Source organism: Branchiostoma lanceolatum, chromosome 7, assembly GCF_035083965.1.
Source record: "Branchiostoma lanceolatum isolate klBraLanc5 chromosome 7, klBraLanc5.hap2, whole genome shotgun sequence".
Lineage (NCBI taxonomy): Eukaryota > Metazoa > Chordata > Leptocardii > Amphioxiformes > Branchiostomatidae > Branchiostoma > Branchiostoma lanceolatum.
Window position 1 is genome coordinate 13,840,123 of NC_089728.1, and position 20,390 is coordinate 13,860,512.

At 41.1% G+C, this 20,390-nt stretch overlaps 4 protein-coding genes across 4 annotated transcripts; 2 read left to right on the forward strand and 2 right to left on the reverse strand.

The window, feature by feature from the left end:
• The first annotated feature begins 1,507 nt into the window (after positions 1–1,507).
• On the forward strand, positions 1,508–4,908 carry LOC136439456 (tyrosine kinase receptor Cad96Ca-like). The gene is made up of 8 exons (XM_066434904.1): positions 1,508–1,551; positions 1,843–1,956; positions 2,406–2,593; positions 2,835–2,945; positions 3,276–3,390; positions 3,693–3,789; positions 4,108–4,207; positions 4,792–4,908. The coding sequence occupies exons 2-8, from the start codon at positions 1,872–1,874 to the stop codon at positions 4,867–4,869; spliced, it is 774 nt and encodes a 257-aa protein (XP_066291001.1). The 5' UTR covers positions 1,508–1,551; positions 1,843–1,871; the 3' UTR covers positions 4,870–4,908.
• On the reverse strand, positions 4,872–11,071 carry LOC136439455 (pyrethroid hydrolase Ces2e-like). The gene is made up of 8 exons (XM_066434903.1): positions 10,840–11,071; positions 10,224–10,403; positions 9,258–9,541; positions 8,626–8,707; positions 8,162–8,338; positions 7,530–7,686; positions 6,582–6,789; positions 4,872–6,177 (listed from the first exon to the last, which is right to left on the reverse strand). The coding sequence occupies exons 1-8, from the start codon at positions 10,900–10,902 to the stop codon at positions 5,910–5,912; spliced, it is 1,419 nt and encodes a 472-aa protein (XP_066291000.1). The 5' UTR covers positions 10,903–11,071; the 3' UTR covers positions 4,872–5,909.
• Positions 11,072–12,643: 1,572 nt separating this feature from the next.
• Positions 12,644–16,593, forward strand: LOC136439457 (anhydro-N-acetylmuramic acid kinase-like). Its single transcript, XM_066434905.1, has 6 exons — positions 12,644–13,099; positions 13,378–13,556; positions 13,899–14,042; positions 14,290–14,419; positions 14,996–15,089; positions 15,451–16,593. The coding sequence occupies exons 1-6, from the start codon at positions 12,667–12,669 to the stop codon at positions 15,650–15,652; spliced, it is 1,182 nt and encodes a 393-aa protein (XP_066291002.1). The 5' UTR covers positions 12,644–12,666; the 3' UTR covers positions 15,653–16,593.
• Positions 16,119–19,452, reverse strand: LOC136438375 (neuronal acetylcholine receptor subunit alpha-9-like). The gene is made up of 9 exons (XM_066433144.1): positions 19,445–19,452; positions 19,037–19,143; positions 18,415–18,608; positions 17,954–18,100; positions 17,558–17,660; positions 17,187–17,266; positions 16,777–16,940; positions 16,510–16,569; positions 16,119–16,362 (listed from the first exon to the last, which is right to left on the reverse strand). Exons 1-9 carry the CDS (start codon positions 19,450–19,452, stop codon positions 16,119–16,121), a joined length of 1,107 nt encoding a protein of 368 aa, XP_066289241.1.
• Positions 19,453–20,390: the final 938 nt, after the last annotated feature.

A 20,390-nucleotide genomic window follows, 5' to 3' on the forward strand; every position in this document is an offset into this window, starting at 1 on the left:
AAAGTGATCAGTAACACTGCTTCTGAACCACAAAGTTTGGGATTGAGTCCATCATTTAACTCTGATTTGCGCGCAAATGGTAAGGTCAAGAATTATAGTCCCCTGGAGGGCCGTTAAGCCGAATGCCCGTGTTAAGGGAGAGTCACGCCTCGAGCATGTTAAACAGACATACAACCAAAACAACCCTCCACGTGCGATTACTCGAATCAACCAGCGAGTCAGTCAGTCATGCAGCTTATGTCTACATGAAGTACAGAACTGGTCTGATGATCTATGAGGGTTTTTTTGCGGTTATGTGGTGATTGAAAACAAAAGGTATTGAAATCTATCACAAGGCCGAACAAACACCGTAAAGGTGGTTGCGGTTTCGTAGCTCCTCCGAGCGGCTGTCTCACATTGGACGACGGGGGGGCGTCGGGAGTATTTGCATAACTATGGGGTAGGATGCCTTACGCAACTGCTCAGCGGGGAAGACAAACTCGCTATTGTTTTGAGTCCGCGGAGCTGAGGCCTACTGCCCATGTTTCTATGTCCCTCTTAGAGACTTTTGCGTTCAATTCGCCACCTCACTTAGATTTCAACCTGTAGGCTTCAACTGTCTAATAAGACTATAATCTTCATTTACCTTCAGATACTTTCCAGGTTTTTAACGTTAATTTTGGGGACCTACAGAGGTTTGGAGATTTTTGGTGAGCCAGAAAAAAATGAGCATGTTTTGTTTGTTTGATATCTATCACAGCTGAAGCGGATACTCCAGTCATAAGCGGTTTTAAATGGCCTCTTGATGAAGGATCTCGCCTTACACTGTATTGTTCCTGTCATGGCGGACTGCCTCAACCTTCTCTTCACTGGACACTGGCGTCCCTTCCACAACCCACAGAGGACGTGTCCTACTCCCGCCACGACCTGGAGATCACAACGGAGCTCCACGTCAGACGACAACATAACTGCGCCGTCCTGTCGTGCACCTCTGACCAGGGACATCCTACTCTCATCCCGCCTAAAACTGCAATCATAATCATGAACGTTCTATGTACGTTTTGGGCAAAAATCCTACTAAAACTCCTGTCAATAATGGGGACCTTAGTAATAAGCCGGTTTGAACTGCGCATGCGCAGTATGAGGCGTTATGGGTGATATAACCAAGTTGAAATCCAATGAAAGATAAACAGAATACTAGTACGTCTAGACAAGAACTGTTTACAAAGTAACACTATTACAGGTTTGACTGTATTTTGGTGGTAATTTGTTTCTCTGTGTTCTGTTAACGTTGGTATTTTGTTTCAAGATCCTCCGGAAGTCAGCGTCATGGTACACCCACAACAGGCAAGGGAGGGCGATGACGTCATTGTCACCTGCATCGTCGATAGTAACCCACCTGCCAACATCAACTGGAAACGACAGGTGCAGGAAGGGAACGTCGCCATGGCAACAACTGGGACGGCAGTCATTTTCCTACGTAACGTTACGAAGCAAGATAATGGATCTTACATGATCCATTAGTCCGCGCCAGTCAGAAGGATCGACTAGTGGCTGTCAAGACAGTGAAAGGTGCGCTGTAACGTCTTCTTCAACGTTTCCTTCACAACACTCGCTAGCGTCACACGGAAAAGACGTGTATACAAACCACGCGAATTTCTAATACTAAGGATTATGTAGTTTTGATTTTACACTTATGAATGACATCCGCGCTCGTATCAATTTTTTAAAGGTTAAAAAGAAGAAGGAAACATTATGACCCAAAAATTTGCAACATTATATCGCTGTAAATTACGAACTGGGCAAATATGCTGTAGTTGTCAAACAAACACAGGAAATTTTAGTAATTGCTATTCTTTGTAGTGAATGCAACACATGAGGCGCACGAAGACATGCGCAAAGAGCTGCGGATGATGATGAAGATAACGGCGTTCCATCCTAACGTGGTGTCACTGCTGGGGTACTGCACCAACTCAGGTATATTATCACTCAAACCCACTTCAGATGATTAAAAAAACATGATTACAGCAATATGATTATCTTATAATCTCCTTGTGCGTTTCGTGCGTTTTTTTAATTCTGAGGAAGACGCTAGTGGGGTAATCAATAATTGTACTGATTTGTGCGTGTTGGAAGTATATATTATCTTGTTGATTGATGCAGATATGGGTATATAATTAATACGTCTGAGCTGTATCAAGCTCCAAACGCACATTACGCCTGTATTGGTTCAGCTTGCGCCTGTGGGCGCAGCCATTTTGTACCCATCATGCTAAGGGGTGCTGTATGATGGGAATGGGTGTTGCCATTTTTACAGGTTTACGACAGCAAAACCTATAATGATGTATTAATTTTGACGTGGAATGTTATGAGCGTTAAGGTGCTTATTGAAACATTGCTGTTATTATATAATTTTTCTATCACAGAGTCAATGATGTTGATCCTGGAGTACGTACGTCACGGAAACCTGCTGACGGTTCTGCGGAACGACCGCGCGGCCCGTGACGTCACCTACAGAAACCTGCACCCTGAAAGCAAGACGCTGCAGAATAAAGACCTCATCTCGTTTGCGTGGCAGGTAGCTAAGGGCATGGCCTTCCTGGCATCAAAACAGGTCATTATGTCATCCCTTAATGGACGCATTTGTCTTTTAGATATTGAGACATCTTTTAGATATTTAAGAAAACGACGTTCTCTCTGATGAGACTTAAAGCAGAGGTCTGGATGGCACACTGGCATGGATACTGTTTTGGCCATTTGGATACTCTTTTGCCACCGGTAGATCTGCTTGGAGATTACAGAGGCCCCGTGTTTCAGAAGAGCAACAATTAGCGATAATGGTGTTTTGTTCACAGTGCATCCACAGAGATCTCGCGGCGAGAAATGTGCTGGTTGGAGAAAACAGGACGTGCAAAATCTCCGACTTCGGGCTGGCCAGGGATGGGCCCGAGTACAGGAAACTCACACAGATAAGACAGTGGTGGATTGGTGTCTTCGTGATTAGGGCTGTTGACTTAGGTTCGGGCTCTGGGTTGGAATCCATAGCAGATCCAAAAGTACATAAAAGAAATGAATACTGGAAATATGTTTTATTTTTACACAATAATGGTGTACGTACACGTGATCGCATTCGTTGTAGGCCGTCGAAGAATTTTCAAGCAGGCTGCCGGGACAGAACCAACCTGGATCTAAAAATCAAAGACAGCCTTTGCTGTAACAAGATGCTCTCTTTTATGTAGTACCATATGACCGGGCCCTACGCAACACAAAAATCAAGACGATTTTTCCTAATCTTGCAGTCCCGCCTCCCCCTCCGGTGGATAGCTCCGGAGACCCTCCATGACCGTGTGTACAGCACCAGGAGCGACGTGTGGTCATTCGGCATCCTACTGTATGAAATTTCAACGTTGGGTACGTAGCTACACTGCTATCAAATCTAGAAATACTTCTGCTTTAAAGGTGAATATAATACATGTTAGTAGCGTGAAAATTGCTTTTGCAAAGCTCTCTGGTGATAAAAACTTTAAGCCATATTTACACATAGCCGTGTGCGCCAGCCGCGGCGGAATTTAGATATTGAAATATAAACGTCGGGAAAATCATATTCTGTATGCATGCTTTTAGAGAAGCAAACGCAAGCTAGAATAGGATCGATTCCAGGATACTCCCAAACCAGTGATGATCTTACATATGGCTTCTTTTCTTTTACACAGGGTCCATCCCGTACCCTACCATATCCAACAAGGAGGTGGCCTCTATTGTACAGTCGGGGTATCTGATGCCCAAACCGGCTCACTGCACGGATGAACTGTAAGCAGAAAGAGGAGATGGACTCTATAAATGAATATGCCTGTTAGTTTAGGCTGTTACCTAATCCTTAAAATGAAACGCTAAATGTGAATGAAATAGATGGCCAGATTTTTGCTTCCGTGGCGACTTTTCCTGGTACAGAAGCATCCCCCCGTTTACATCTAAGAATATAAAAAAGCCTTTACATGTTTTCCTAAATCTTTTTGAGAGTGAAACTTGACATTGAATTTTTATGTTCTTTTCAAAATGAATGAACCTCCCTCTCACTATGCTATTTGTGATTACATATGTCTGCATGTGCTCATGTGACTGTTTCAGGTATTTCCTGATGGAGAAGTGTTGGGAATTTCACCCCGAGGGCCGACCGTACTTCTCCGAACTGTCCTCTGCTCTCTTCAGAATGTTGAGGGACGAGCAAGTATGAACTCTTTATTCACCACGTTTAGACAACAATATTGGTTAAGAAACCCATGTGCACTGTTTCTCTAAGCTGCTTACTCACAAGTAGAGTTTTGTGACGCGTGTTGAATAACTCCAACAACACCATATGTATTATATCGTATAGTCTGGTGTTTCTGGCAACACCACATTGTCAATGATTCGTCTGCTGACGTTTTGGTAAAGCCCCTGTCGCACATTTAGAACCTTCCAACGAATTTGCTCCCGATCACTCCTGAAGCTAGGTCGGCGCTGGGCTGGGAGTGTCCTGAGACCCATCCTATTCTAGCTCGAGTTAAATTATTTGAAGTTAAATCATTTGACGTGATTTTTAAAATGTATTGTCAGCTGACGACTTTAAGACTAGTAGGTAACCTCGTCGACCAACTCCCAACCACACATGGCCTTGCTCACGACTTACTCCCGACCATGGTCTGGAGAAGGTCTGGGGCCCTTGGTCGCCTTTGTGCGACAGGGGCTTAACCTTTTAGCTACCTTCCTCATGGTTTATAGAGCTCTACTCATTTAACCACATTGTGACGTTGTATGTATCATTTTTTACAGGAACACATCATTCTGACAAGGTTCGAAGAACATGTCTATGCAAATATGGATAATATGACAGATGAAGACATTTATTAAGGTGGTGATTTATACTGATAGAATTCTAATGCACGACAATCGCACACGGTACAATGTATGGCAACAACTATTAAACATAATGCAAATACTGAAATAGAGGTATACAATAAAATCCTAACATCCTAAATGCTAACACAATGAGAGCTAGCATATGTCTTTGATGTAGTGTTACAATCGAGTGGGGCTAATCTTTAGTTTCGGTATTTTTCTAATGACAAAAAATATATTTTTGTATATTTAACTATTTTTGCATTGTTGGGGTTGTTACATCTAAAGATATATTCTAATCCGTCTGTAGCATCGAGACTCTTAAAATCTGTTGTACTTGATTTGAAAAATGTGAATAACTTATTAAGTAAAACATCATATCTAGAGCATTCCATCACAAAGTGAAATTCATCTTGAGTTTGCTTTGGACAAAATGGGCAAAACCTTTGGTCAGGGGCTACATTATAATATATCCCCGTTTCTATATTAAATTCATATAAGAAAAAGAGCAAGTTTTTTTCATTATTCCTCTTTTTCCTGTGCCTGATCAATCAAGTAACAATGAGATGGGATCACTGATATTCTTGTGCTGTATCACGAATGCATAGGAATCGTTGATCCATGCCGCTTAACTCCAACGACAAAAACTAGATATGCATTAATCATCATGTATCATAGCCTTGTACAATTTTACCTAACTGCCGACTTACCCAATGACTGCAAAGGTCTTTGGCAATGTATTATTGTGTATATATAACGATGAATCTATTCATGGCAAGTATTCCTAGAATGAAACACATCACCGAGTTGTAGATAGTGCATTAAAAGTGAAGTATTATCAAGAAACAAATCTTCCAATCTTAGCTTACCAGCAATAACGCGCATTAATTGAAGGAAATTTTAAGGGTAGCTGTGTATCTATGTAAAACTTTAAGAAATGTTAATCTTTTTCTTCAACACAAATTTCAGGAAAGAAATTAAAAGACAACTGTATACCCGAAAATGTCCCCAGAATGTGATACGCTACATACATAGGTGATCAACGAAGAAGCCTAAAACGGCATCGCAAAGACGCCAGCACACATAATGCCGATACTAAGTGCCAGGTAGTTTCCCAAGACCCGGGCGGCAGGGCTAGCGGTATCCCCCGCCAGGAACCTCGGCACCACTTCGTTCCAGAACTTCACTTTCTCAGCCTTCAGCGCCGTCCCCACCGCGGGCTCGGGGCGCAGCCGGAGGTAGGCGGGCGAGTCGGCGGTGTAGCGCGGCCAGGGCACCAGCGAACGCACGGTGGGCGCTCCGTCTGAGTTGGACGGATCCCTATCAGAACGGGAAATATACATGTATCAAAATCTACTCGAACACGTTGCTAGAAAGATATTTGAATCATATTTGGACAAGTACGATTGTTCTCGAATTGTGCACTCTTATTGACAACAATAAAATGCTTTTTCTGTATATTATAAACATGTATTGTCGGAATAAGATGCTGTACAAAAGTCAAAGCAGACTTGCAATTGACACCAAAGGGCAAGCTACGAATAATGGCTGCGAGGAGGTAAAACGTTATCATTATACTCTATACATCCGTTTTTAGAGTCAGTCGGGTGTTTAAAAGAAAACAACCTAAATAAGTCTTGCATTAATAATTTCCTTTTGCCCCGAATCTCTGTCATAAAACTTACACTATCCACAACACAGAGGTATCGTTGACCAACCCTTACCCGGTTCTTGCGAAGTTCGCCCAGTACGCCATCATATCCAAGCTCAAGTTGCGCTCCTCCTCGGTAAACAGACCCGACCCCAGCACGAGTGGAGCCCCGAACACGAACAGAACCTCGTCGGCGTGGTCGGCCTGCACATAGGACGGCTTGAACCAGAAAACGGACGGTCGGTGCTGAAACTGGTACTGGTACACATTCACAGGTTGAGCTACGGTTGGAGAAAAAAACAACAACAAAATGTATGAAGCCAAGCCGTTAGAAACGAAAGGGCCGATACAGCCAAACATACAAGGTGTTGTATTGAGAGTAACTGGTTTATTAGATACATAAGATAACACACTTAAAAATAACACATTATTGTAGTCCTAAGACTATATTGCAATGTGCAACCGATGTACAATACATACTAAAATCACTTGGGAAATGTATATACCATAACTATTAGATGCTTATCGCAATAGTTACATTTAAAAGACATTCACACTCGGGATTCATTGCTAACAAAGCGTTCAGAAGCTTGAAGAGTGGTGTTCATGGCGAAAAGTACGACGTTCTTAAAAAGACATGCAAAGTTAAGCCATCATTGAAGTTAAGGTCCATGGTCTACTTAACGAACAACCAGTGGTTTTTAATCGTTTACATCGCTATTTTTGAAATAAGGCCATCATATGTTACGTAAAGATCCTACAAACTGTAAAATGCTGCTACTTTATTTGGGGGGGATACGCTGTATAATTTAACCCTCATAAGTTAATGCTTTAATTTCAAACGGCTACCACAACGTCATTGACGATACAGTAAACCCCCTCTATAATCATTTTTGTTTTATACATAGGTTTTATGGCCAATGTCACATCACTGGAAGGGTGCTCTTCATGCTGTATAGTAGCAATCTAAAATTGTGGCGTTTGAAAAAAAAAGGAAATTCGAAATATTTCAAATCCAAACCTGATTGAACATTGGCCACCAAAACTGTGGGCGCTGTAAAGTAGTAGTCATTTCCACTCTGTAGATACTGCTGGCGGGCTGCTATTGGGTCGTCAGGCATCTCTGGATCACGGTATTCTTCCAAGATGGCATTGATTAAACCAGGCTTGTCGGCTTTCTGGAGAAAAACGAAAGAAAACCGTAACTTGCTGTTATCATTTCCTAGATAATCGTAATAAGTTTCAAGGACATCGCACGATGGAAAAATTACGATAATTTGATTGGCAATTGTAAATCTGTTTTTGTCAATTCTACTTTTACCAGACTCAGATCAAGTCAAAGCCTCTTTCCTCTTATCATGAGTTCCCCGTGACTGACATTATATGAAAACTTCTTTGTTGAATATGTTTCGTATGCAAGTATAGGGTTAGGTTATGTTTGAAAACGTATTGTGCAGAGAGTGTGTTTGTGCAGTTTATTTTTGTGGCAACTTAAGGACTTCTGTCATTTGGTCAACACTATGCACTTGTATATGGTACACGAGCACTATCCTTTACAACGAAAAAAACACACATCCGCCATATCCTTTCTGAAGTACCGACATAAAATGAACTCTTAACAACTAGGACGACTGAAACATTACGATGAATTACCGGTGAGTAGAGGGTCGCAGTGTCGACCATATCAGAAGTCCCCAGGAAAAGTTCTTCTTCGGTCATGCCGTTGCTTAAATCCGGGAACAGTTGCCAAGTGAGGGTAAAACCCATCTCGTCATTGTTAGTGCCCAGAAGATAGTCCACCTTGCTAAAGCGCCCAGTCTGTAGAAGAGTCTGGAAATGGTCATATGGTCATAGTTAATGCATAGACATACGTACTGGGCAATTGGAGCAGCTAGGTTGACTAGGAATTCCTTTGCCTTTAATTATAAGATAAACGCCTTGTTGGCAATGACCATGGCGTAACAGTAGATCAAGACAAATTATTGTCAATTTTCATGTAATCATCGCGTTTGACCAGCAGACTTTGCTACAAAAGATCTTTACAAAACTCATTTACCCCTTACCTTACGAAAGGATTCATGTGAAAGCCACTAATATGTCATAAACCATGTTCCTACCATGGGAGCTTCTGGTAGAAAGTGCTGATCCACCACTGGGGACACTAGGTGCTGTGCCGCCAGGAGGCTCTCCACAGACTTACTGTGAGACGCAAACCATGAAACAAGACCAGACGTGATTTGTCAACACAGTGACAGATGGAATGTTTCAACCTTTTAGGGCGTAACCTATGACGGCACTCTCTAGATGTTATAAGCTAGTTCGAAGGTTTAAGTGCACATGTGCACTACAAATAATTACCAGGGGCCTTCAACTTTGTTTAAAAACTGATAACTGATGTGTCAGCGATAAACCCAGTTAACCGTTGCTTATCGTCAGCGCTAAGCTAAATGTCTTCACTTTGTCTATGCACATACAATTTACAAATGTAGGTGCTATGGAAGGTATGGATATTGCCTCGAAAAACGAGTTAAAAACATCATAAGTGGAAATCATGTGTGGATAAAATATGTTGATATAATATGTGTATATCATGTGTGGGTATGATCGTGGCACACTCGCACAGACGTACATCAATGTAACACCGACCTAAACAGCATGGACAAATAGTGTCGACCATATGTGATGAAGAAATACAGACAGGTCACAAGAAGGAGGATTGGAGGGCATTCTAAAAGGAGGTCGCATTTACCTTCGTATACACTCTATCATAGTGGCGTCGACGTCACCGGTGCAGTTCATGGAATGGCCAAACGATGACGTGATACTGAACATGGCGTCATTGCTCGGGACGGTGGGGACGGTTGTGGCCACGCCGCTCTCTGATATGGCCCTCAGGAACAGCCCGTCCGTCAGCGGAGACAACACGAGCAGGGAGACACTTATGCCGCCCGCAGACTCGCCAAATATGGTCACTTTGTTCGGATCTCCGCCGAAGTTAGCGATGTTGTCACGGACCCATTCTAAAGCCCGTACCTGTGTGTGAAGCATGCACATGTACAACATGTAGAATAGACCTTTCTCACGCGGCGGACATGATAGAATAGAAACGAGGCCCTTGTGGCAAACACTAGACCGATCCTAACTGTCAATCACAATTAGCAGTTTAGCCAATGATTACCTAATAATTAGAGAATCGACCAATCAGGAAGCGGCTGCATGACCGTCAAATATTTGCATTTCTATGTTTTTATTTTGCATTTAAACGTTTTGACGGAGGAGGGCGGGGACTATGGTATCGGTCAACAAAGCTCTAAATTGCTGCATCTTTTTTGTGCATTATATTAGTTATAATATTGATACTTGGATATCATATTTCAAAACTCAATGTGATTTAGGAGGAAAACTAAATCTGTACATTATTTTTGCTTCTTTGCCTCATTGGCCTCGTCTTCATTCTATCATGTCCGCCGCGTGAGAAAGGTGTATAGTCTAGCTTTGTGCACATTGTAAAGAACTGAGAGCTCCATTTCTGGCATTCAAGAAACCCCGATATATTGCACACACAGTCCTCAATGACTGTTGTTCCATGTATCAATATTACAGCATGGACTCATGGCAATACATCATACTTAATTGTTGATGTAATGATGGTAATAGAACACTAATTATGAATTGATAGACGCCCTTGATGAAGTTTCATACATAGACTATTTACCTGATCCAGAAGACCGAAGTTTCCTTTCACGTTTTCCACTGGTGTCAGCAGAAATCCCAGCACACCAAGGCGATAGTTGATGGTTACCACCACGACATTTTGGTGTGCTGACAGCGCCTCCCCGCGGTATGGGTTGGAACTGCCCCCGGTAAAACCACCTCCATGTATCCAAAGCATCACCTAGCCACATGAGAAAGTGTCATCTATGCTACATATGTTGCATATGTACTAAATTGTCATACAAATATGTACAAAGGTATGCGCTGTTAGCTACACAGATCTGACGAGGGACAATTTTTCAGTATTTTGGGGCAAAAAATAAGCATAGAAATCAAGGACATTCAATAAAAATCAATAACCTCGTTCACACTTCCGAGTACGCATGCGCGGCGACAGAAATTGTGGGTAACGTGTCAAAGGTGAAGGCCGCAGACTTGCCTCGACCATTGTGTCGATTTGCATAGCAATGGCTAGACGTGTTTTACTTATGTGTTAAGGGACTTTACCTTTGGCATATTACACACAATCCCTGTTGCCGAGCATGCGTATACGCGGAGATTATAGTTCACGTTCGTTTATGCACACTTGGGACCATCCATCACACTAAGGCACATACCGGCAAACTGTTTCCAGAGAGTGACGGTGTGTAGATGTTGAGGTACAGACAGTTCTCGTCCATCGTGTAATTTCCCAAATCGTAGAGCTGGTCCAGTATGGTGGCATTCGGTACGACATTCCCCCATTTGGTTACAATCTGTGGGCATATCGGGCCGAAGTCTGTAGCATTCAAGACATCATTCCACGGGTTTGGGGGCTGTGGGGGCCGAAATCTGAAAAAAAAGAGAGAAAAATGTAGTATTGCCTTCATATTTTTGCTAGATCACTACAGTAACTGTAGTGGTAAATGAAGTTTCTAATCTAAATGTGAAATCCTGCATGGAGTCGCAATGATACTACGAATATCACTCTAGCTATAAAGTATGAATATCATTCCTGGTGAACTCAGGACGCAACCAAACACTGTGCAGTAATAATTTGCGTCAATCAAAAAGCATCCGGTTAAGCATAACCAAGGATGTTTCAATCTAATTGCAACGTACTACTAGTAGTAGTAATAGCAGGACCCTTTCTTTGGACTGAAACAGTTACAATTTGCATGTCGTACCTGAGATTTCCGACAGGAGGCGCAGCGTATGGCACGCCCTTGAAGGTAAAGATGGCAGGGTGCGCGGCAGTCGGACTGGAGATTGTTTCTGTAGCGCCTCTCACATCACCGTACGTTGTAGTAATGGTAGGAGAAGGACTTTGACTATATACTGAAAAACGGAAATACTTCAACTATGCGACAAAATCGATGTTAAAAAACATCAGAAATGGATATCACACATTAAAATGTGTGTACAAATTATTTGCTCATTGTATTGTACTGCGTCGCAAAACGTAAGGAGTCAAGACTGAAGTATACCGTATATCGAACCAGCTCGTTTTTTGCCTTTCTAATATGTCATGTCTCTTGAAAAGATAATTTTTCGCCCACCCACCCACACGATTGTTCCTCTCTCGGTACATATGATATTCTATTTGACAATATTAAGACTCGACAGCGTTTCCCGATCTCCCATCTTGTTGCACTCGAAAGTGTCATACTTAGCTGTCCTTCTCAGCTTTATGCATGTACGATGTAAATATATCATCAACCATTTAGTAATACAAATATTACAAGCTCTACGTGACCAAAGTCCAACTCCAGGTTTGGGTAACAGGGCAACACGCGGTAGGTTATGTCCCAATAACAGCTTACGGCCAAATATGCAAAATCACCAACCTCTGCTTGATTTACAAAGGTGCTTAAAAACGCCCTCAAAGAGAATTGTGATATATTCTCATGCCCTACAATTTTTATTATGCAATGATGGAATTCCTTTTTAAGTACAGAAAGTTTGTTCAGTATAATTTTGTAAGTCTTACTAGAAAATACAGGGAAAGTATATTTCGAATAATTTAGATACGTATGCGTATGTGCATACTGTCTCCTTACCTGTATTTCGTTGTCCCAAGAGCACAGCAGAAGTTACAATTAGGTGGACATATGTCGTTAACTTCCCCGCCATCTTCTCTATTCTATGAATGTAGATGAACCTTGAAACTTGAACGGGGGCATCTGTAAATTACCCAATGTAGATGGGTTGTCCTAAGTACAGAAGAATAAGAAAGTGTCTTAACCACCCATTGTTGCAGCTTTAAGCTAGCAGCAAAATGAAAATTTAGGGATTTTTTTTACTACGCTCTTGAATTCTATCAGGATAACTGCTGTCTTAGATAACATTTCTTGTTGCAGCAATCACCTCACTGACCTTTTAAAGAATGAACAGGTCCAGGTAAACAAAGGCGCCGTCGGTAAAGCAAAGGTCATATCAGGTAAGAGGTCAACGTGAGAGCGTACATGACAAAGTATTTTGCAATGGAAAGCACCATCAAAACAACCCGGGCTTTAGGACTTATGAGTGGGACGTCCATAGATGGTATCGACGCAGCGCTGGTAGACATTATTGAACATGGCGACAACCGTTTGGAGGTACAGCAGGTTGTCGCCGAGACCTACCCATATAACAGGCGTCTGCAGGAAGATTTGCATAATTTATGCTCGGGTGGACGACTTACTGTTGAACAACTGTGCGATTTAGACGATCGCGTGGCGAAGGCTTTTGCAGACACTGCAGTAGCTGTTATGGAGAAAGAGGCAACCAGGCCTGAGTTGATCGGTTCTCATGGTCAGACTGTTTTCCACAGACCGCCCGAACACACGGAAACAGGCGGTACCAGGCTGGGGTACTCCGTACAACTCGGCCGGGGGGCAGTCATAGCAAAACGGACAGGTGATCATTGTAAACATTTAGAATATATTTCTTCTCAGCTTTGACATTTCATATAGATTATGATTATGTAATGTTAAGTTGTTTCCTTGGTAAAACGAAACGTATCATTTTGCCTTTTCACGGTGTGTGTGTGTGTGTGTGTGTGTGTGTGTGTGTGTGTGTGTGTGTGTGTTCGAGTTTGAGCGTGTGTGTTTTAGCTTGAGAGTGTGTGTATGTGTTTCTTGTTTATGTATGGACCTATGGCCGACTGGAGTTACCTATTTGTCACCTACACACAGGTGTTGTTGTGGTAAGTGACTTCCGCAAGGCAGACATAGCGGTCGGAGGGCAGGGAGCCCCTCTCGTTCCCATGGTAGACTGGTTGCTCCTCACGGACCCCAGGCTAACGCGAGCATGTCAGAACATCGGAGGCATTGGGAACGTGACGTACCTACCTCAGAATGGAAAGCATGACCAGGTCTGTTATTTACAAACTTTTGTGAATTTTTAATAAACGATAAGAAAAATAATTCTTTAGTTGCCTTTGTAAAATTGCTTCAGCTGGTTAATGATAAACAGGCCACTCCTCAAGCCTAGCCTTTTACTTTATATGAAACAAAAATTTGCCTGTAATATTCATAATATTACAACCATGGCTGCGACAATTGCATGCTGATTTCTAAAACGCGTTCACCACAAATGTTCAATCTAATCTATACAAGCAAGATTATATAAAGTTGTGGCTAATCAATAAAAAATATGGGAAACAGTGTGTGATAATACACTCTTTAGCGTTTGCTGTTTACAATTTGTACTTTAGGTTCTAGGCTTCGACACCGGCCCTGGAAACGTTCTTATAGACATGGCTGCGCGGCTGCTGTTCAACAAGCCTCACGACGATGGCGGTAGACTTGCGAGAGGCGGAAGGATACATACACCGTTGGTGGAAAAATGGCTAGAACAGGTGACCATATTAATCCTATTTCTGTGTACTCCTTTTGAGTGTAATGACTTACATTTTTAGACATTCTTTTACTATTCGTTAATCTTAATATGCACCGGAAACCTTTATTAGTAGACAAGAAAGAATTAAGCTTATACTTACTGAAAACGTATTTCAAGTCTATAAAGACTTTGTCTAAAACACGCTTTAACGCTGTATTTCACACATATGATATATTTTGTATCTGTTCTTAAACATTGCTAAGTAGGAGTTTTTCAAGAAGCGGCCTCCCAAGTCTACTGGGAGAGAGTTGTACACTGAGGAGTATCTACAAGACAGGATCAAAGACTGCAGATATGCACAGCTGTCAGACATGGACATTATGGCAACGTTGACAGGTTAGCAAGCATACTTTATTAGATAGACACCTTCAATACCAATCATCCATATATAGGTGAACCAATGTACTCGTAAATGCTTGCTGATTGGTTTTTCCACCATGCAGAAGTACATGTCGATTTGTTGACACAATATTATACTAATAATAGCCTAACGTTAACACAGAGTAGGCATGCATCCGATGGAATGTTGACAATATGATGGACTCTAATTACTCATCTTTAACATCTGATGTACTATTTTATTTGTACAACTGCCATTGTTAAATGTGTTGATCTTATCTCCATATAAGTGTAATCTTACTGAAAACTAACCACCAAAAGAGGTTAAGCATTATAACCATTGAAACATCTTACAACAGTAAGACTTACACACCAACTTCATATAAGGCATCACATCGACAACAAAACTATCAACCTCAACCCATGTACTAAGATTAGCTGAAAAAGACCACGTTGATATGATATAACTACTACTGTCAAACAGTCTATACAGACTAGAACACATACTGCACAGACAGAAATTTAGATGAGACATCAGGTTGTAAAGGTTGCTACATATCTTCACCACTTTAGAGCTGACTGTGCAGTCTATAGCTCACAGCTACAGGACGTTTCTACCGAGACGACCGGATGAAGTGCTAGTGAGTGGCGGAGGAAGCCATAACAGGTACAACCGTACGGCAAACTTACAAAATTGCAACCACTTCATGCTTGATGTAGTAAATCTCACATTCACATATGGATGGTCGTAATCTTAAGCCTGGTTATCTTTCTAAGGCGAAGTCTAAAGGACCTTTGCTAGCAAGAAAACTAGATTATGTAAACATTTATATGACAATTTCAAACAATTTGATCAGCTATTTACCATCAAAATCAACTTGAATGTTCAACTAGAATATTCAATGTTGACCTTTTTGCTAGCACATAAAAGTGAATTTTCTGGCTATTTTCTATTTTGTATCTTTATGCATAAAAAGTACATCATTATTGAGAAATGTTTAACCCATATTTGTTTATTTCATCTCAAGACAACTGATGAACAGGCTCCAGGAGGTTTTGAGTCCCTTGAAGGTGACCACAACAGAGTCAGTAGGGATCAGCGCGGACTTTAAAGAAGCTGCATCATTCGCCGTGCTCGGATATACGCGTATCAAAGAACGACCCGGGAACCTTCCTAGTGTGACAGGGGCTTCAAGACAAGTATTGTTGGGAGAGATCAGCTACCCGTAACATTATGATAATGTTAGATGTTAAGAGCATATTTTGTAAAAGGGTCTGCCAAAGAGTTGCCAAAGCTTGGAGGAAACTGTTGCCAAAGCAAAAGATAAAGTAAGTGTCGTATTGTGCATATCTATATCTATATCTATATATAGATATAGATATAGAAAGCTATATTGTGTTCCTTTTAGTCCTATAATTTGTATTTCCGTATGATGAATCCTGGGTAAGATTAGTCGTGAGCATTAAAATGCTCTCCCCTTCCCGAATTAGCAAGTTGTGAAAGTATCATCCATACTAATTTCGACGTTCATACATGTATAAATGTTAATTTTCTTGTTCTGCTTTTATCTCGTAATTGTTACGTCCATGAAACAATTCAGCTAATTGGTTGCCACCTCTGGACATTCTCTTTTGGTCAATGAACCATTGATATAGATACATGTATTTCGTATTTTTGATTCACCATATCGCCCATTCATGCGGAAAATCGGATAATTGGAATAGATATAATCAGGCCAAAGATATAGAGAGCCATGCATATTCTATCTAATACCCTGGCCAACTTCTGATAGTCTGTTTTTACTGAATCTTCGTTGTCATCATTCTTTGATGGCCCAGAGACTGCGAGTTTGTTCACAGCGTTACCCAGGTCACTGATGGTGTCCCTCAAACTCACTAATACTTCCATTTGCTTCTTCGGATCTGCTTGTGTTGATTTGCTGTAAGTGATAAAAACATGTTGATTGTGGATAACCGAAGATTTAGACTCATAGCTATTGCATTTTCATACTATTTTTATAGGTTTGAAGTAGACCTGTACACAAGTAGGCGACTTAAAGATATGGCTTTGGACCTTAATTACTTACTTTTTGCTTTCACCCTTCGAAGTTTTAGCAATCTCAACGTCAGATGTTTGAGTTAAAGCGCTGAAATAAAAGAATGTAATTTGACGAATGGTCACAGACTACGTTTAGTGTCAATTGCTGGTAGACGTCTGGAAACACACTGAATTTGATTGTGGTTCAACAATAGCAACACATCTGTAGTGAAATGCGACTAAGTATACAGAAACATATCAATATCAATGTCACTCACATATGTCGCAAATAACTACATATGTCACAGGTGCGCACCTTGTCTTTTTCTTTGTAACGTTGACCATCTCGCAATCGTCCACGTTAAGTTTAAGGAAATTCAATGTATGTCCATGATGTTGCTTCGTCATGTCACGTAGAAGGACAATCCTGGCCAGATATCGGAGGAAGATCTTCTTAACGAGAGGTGGGAGGTCACCTTCCTGAAGGAGACAGAAACAAACATTCTTAAGAACCAGACGATGGATAATCTCTGTAAATGTTGTAAGAAAGAAAGAGAGAGTGAAAGAAAGGAAGGCAGAGAGATAGAAAGAGTGGCAGATTAGAGATTGGGTAGAGAGAGAAAGAGAGAGAGAGAGAGAGAGAGAGAGAGAGAAAGAGAGAGAGAGAGAGAGAGAGAGAGAGAGAGAGAGAGAGAGAGAACTTGAATGATCAAGTTGTAGACCTACCTTTGAGCTGAGCTTGATGACCACAACGGTGACGATTAGAAATATCCCCATCAGGCACATGTATACAACGACCAGGATTGCTGGAGTTAGACAAGGGAAAGATAAGAGGTTGATTTTGATCTTTCTGAAAACTATATATATACTATATATTCAGATCACCGATCAGCCAATATAAGATAACATTTTACTTCATGAACTATCAAAAAATGATGTCGACAAGTTTTGTTTTACGAAAAGCACCATCGGTAACAATAGCCTTTCATTTACTAGTGAGTATAAATCTTGCCTATTTTACGATCAGAAGCGTCGAGCGAGAATACGTACACTGTATGGTAGCTATACGGTGTGTGATGTGGAATAGGACACCTTACCTACAACAGGCATGGAACCCTTAGCCGGCAGAACCTCCGTGATGAAGACCAGAGACACCACCATGAACAGCAAGATCGTGACACCAAAGGACACACGATCTCCCTATTAAGTACTACAGATTTGAATCATACTGATTTTTTATCATATCTCATTTTACTACAAATTGCTACTGTCTTTAGCATTTGTGAGAAATGGTTTTGAAATCCTATGATAGTTTTCAAAATTAATATTGATATTTTTGTGCATATGACTTGATACCACATAAGGCTTTTATGATACCAAAATACGCGTAATTAGAACATGTTAAGAGCCATTTTATTTATGTTCTGTCATTTTTAAAAACATTCTTTTAAGTTCGTATTCTTAAAAGAGCCTTAACCTCGGAATCTACTTACCTTGTCTATTGGGAGAGTGAATGTGATACACATGAGAATGGAGAGGATGATAACAGGGGAAAGAGTGGTACAAGAGTGGTACGTTGGGATGCGGTCAAACGTCACACTGATGCAGCCTTGCCCAAACACTCCGCCTTCAACTGTAACCTGGTGAAGAGAATGTGCCATATGATACGTACCTAATTGAGAAGTCCAAACACAAGTACAATTTCACAAGACCATGTGTATGCTGCAAAGATGCTTATTCAAAGATTGTATCCAGATGACGATGAAAAATGCAGTGCTTTTCTCTAGAGTCTTATATTTACAAGATAAAGATATTGCACATGAAAAGATAATACAGAATGTTTGTAACTGTTCCGAAAAAAATGTTGCTGTAGCTGTTGCTTTGGCAACTCTTGGAAAGACCCTTTTACAAAATATGCTCTTCACATCTACCTACAAGCAGATAAAATCCGCACCGTCCATTTTGCGTTCCATTGGTCCACAACTTCCTCCGTCTGATCACCACATTTCATGAAATGTTCTATGTAAGTCATAGCATCTGGTGGCTTTCTATCGTCCTGTGGGTCCGGACAGTTGAACCGTTCTACACTTGTTGTCGCTCCCAGGCACACTGGACACGTCATGGAGTCAAAGGGAAACAGCCTAGGATCTAAAAAAACACAGGAGCAAACAAGTGAGAGAAAGGCTTTGATTTAGTGAACGTTTATCAAATGTGAAGATCGTTGTGTTTAATCCTATCGTCTTGGAGTGGGTTTTGTTATCATGCCACTGTTCCTTTGGAAAGGATCCTTGACAAACAAAAACGATGAAGAAAACAACGCATCGTAGCATCTTATGAACTGTGGTAAAGCTAGCTCAAATATTGTTTACATCTTCGTCACTAGCAGCATCTCTGTCATCTCCACCATATCGTTATCCTGAAAAATCAGCATCATCGTCATTACTTATTTCTTCAACATTTTACCATGATTCCTAATAGTGACTTGTTTTGGACTGATTAGAAACATTCCCTCACATTGGTACTTAGTGCTCAGAATAGCTATCATATTGACTCTATGTCTATCTTTGATAGCTTACCAAGATCGCAGGTTGTTGTGAGTAGATCAATGATGTCCCATTCCACCTCACCATCACTGGTGACTATCACTGGAGCAGAGGGGAACTTGCTGAACTTGGCATCTCCACTGTGTACGGTGAAAAATATGCAGGAATGTAGCATTTGGAAAAGGTTGAATGGTTTTGTTAGCAAAAAACCCCAAGTACAATAGTTTCTCAACACAGTACAATGATGTTCACCACTCGCAAGTCTAAGACCCCGTACATATTCCCTCTTCCCTCATGACATCAATGAAAAGCTACCTGCAGGCCGATTTGAGCTTCTCATGAATGAATAAAGGTTCAGACAAACAAATGTATGTTTTGGCACTATCTTCTAAAGATCCAAAGTGGACTATACGTCTGTAGTGCATTGTGAACATTACTTACTTCCTCATGAGGTAAATGTTAGGAATCCACACGTTCTCTGTGGTCATGACCAGTTGAGTAACATCGCCGTACTTCACAGGGGTCCAAAACAGGCGGCTGTCTCTCCAACGCTGATCAACCAAATTATATAGTTACAATTTAATACAAGAAAACTAACAATTAACGACCGAGAAACAAACATGAACATTGAAACGAGCCCACTGAAATTCCGGAAAAGCAGTGAACAACAAAAAAGTATACATTTTAACGTTATGAATATGCAAAGTAGTCAGCAAGTCTCAAGGAGGCATTTTGCTTATTACCCGAAGAAAGGCAGCAAACATGCAGCTAGATGACAAGCCTGATTAATTCATTTACTACACTCTGATGCTTAGGCTCGAAGACAATAAAAGAGAGCTTTCTAGATTCACGAGTTTTTTTGGCAAAGCATGGCGTGATTCTAGCGGGTGTATTGTTTATAGCTCATAGCTGGTGTGAACAGCAGTGTAACTTCACCAGAACTCACCAGACGGAAGGCCATGGATCCGAACATGTGCTCGTTTTTTTCGTCCTGCCAAAATACAGAAAAGAAGCCAGAAAATGTGAAATCTTATGACAAAATCTGCTTATCAATTGTATTGTCTTACATTGCAAATGTTTACTATCGATATTAACAATTATGATAAAACATTGATAAAACATTTATGTCAAAAGAGATAAAAATGCAAAAACAAATACGATGGATTATGATCAAGCGCTGAAACTTCTTTAATACACTTTTTCACAAATTCTTTTAAGATTCAAATTACAATTGTGAACTTACTGCGTCAATTATTTCGACCACTGCTGCCTCGAAGGTGACATTAACATGTCCCGTGCTGGGGGGAAGCCTAGATGAGTAGCGTTCTGCGTCAAGTAGCACATGGGACAACTGCAAACTGTAGTCAGCTGGGAAACAACAATACAT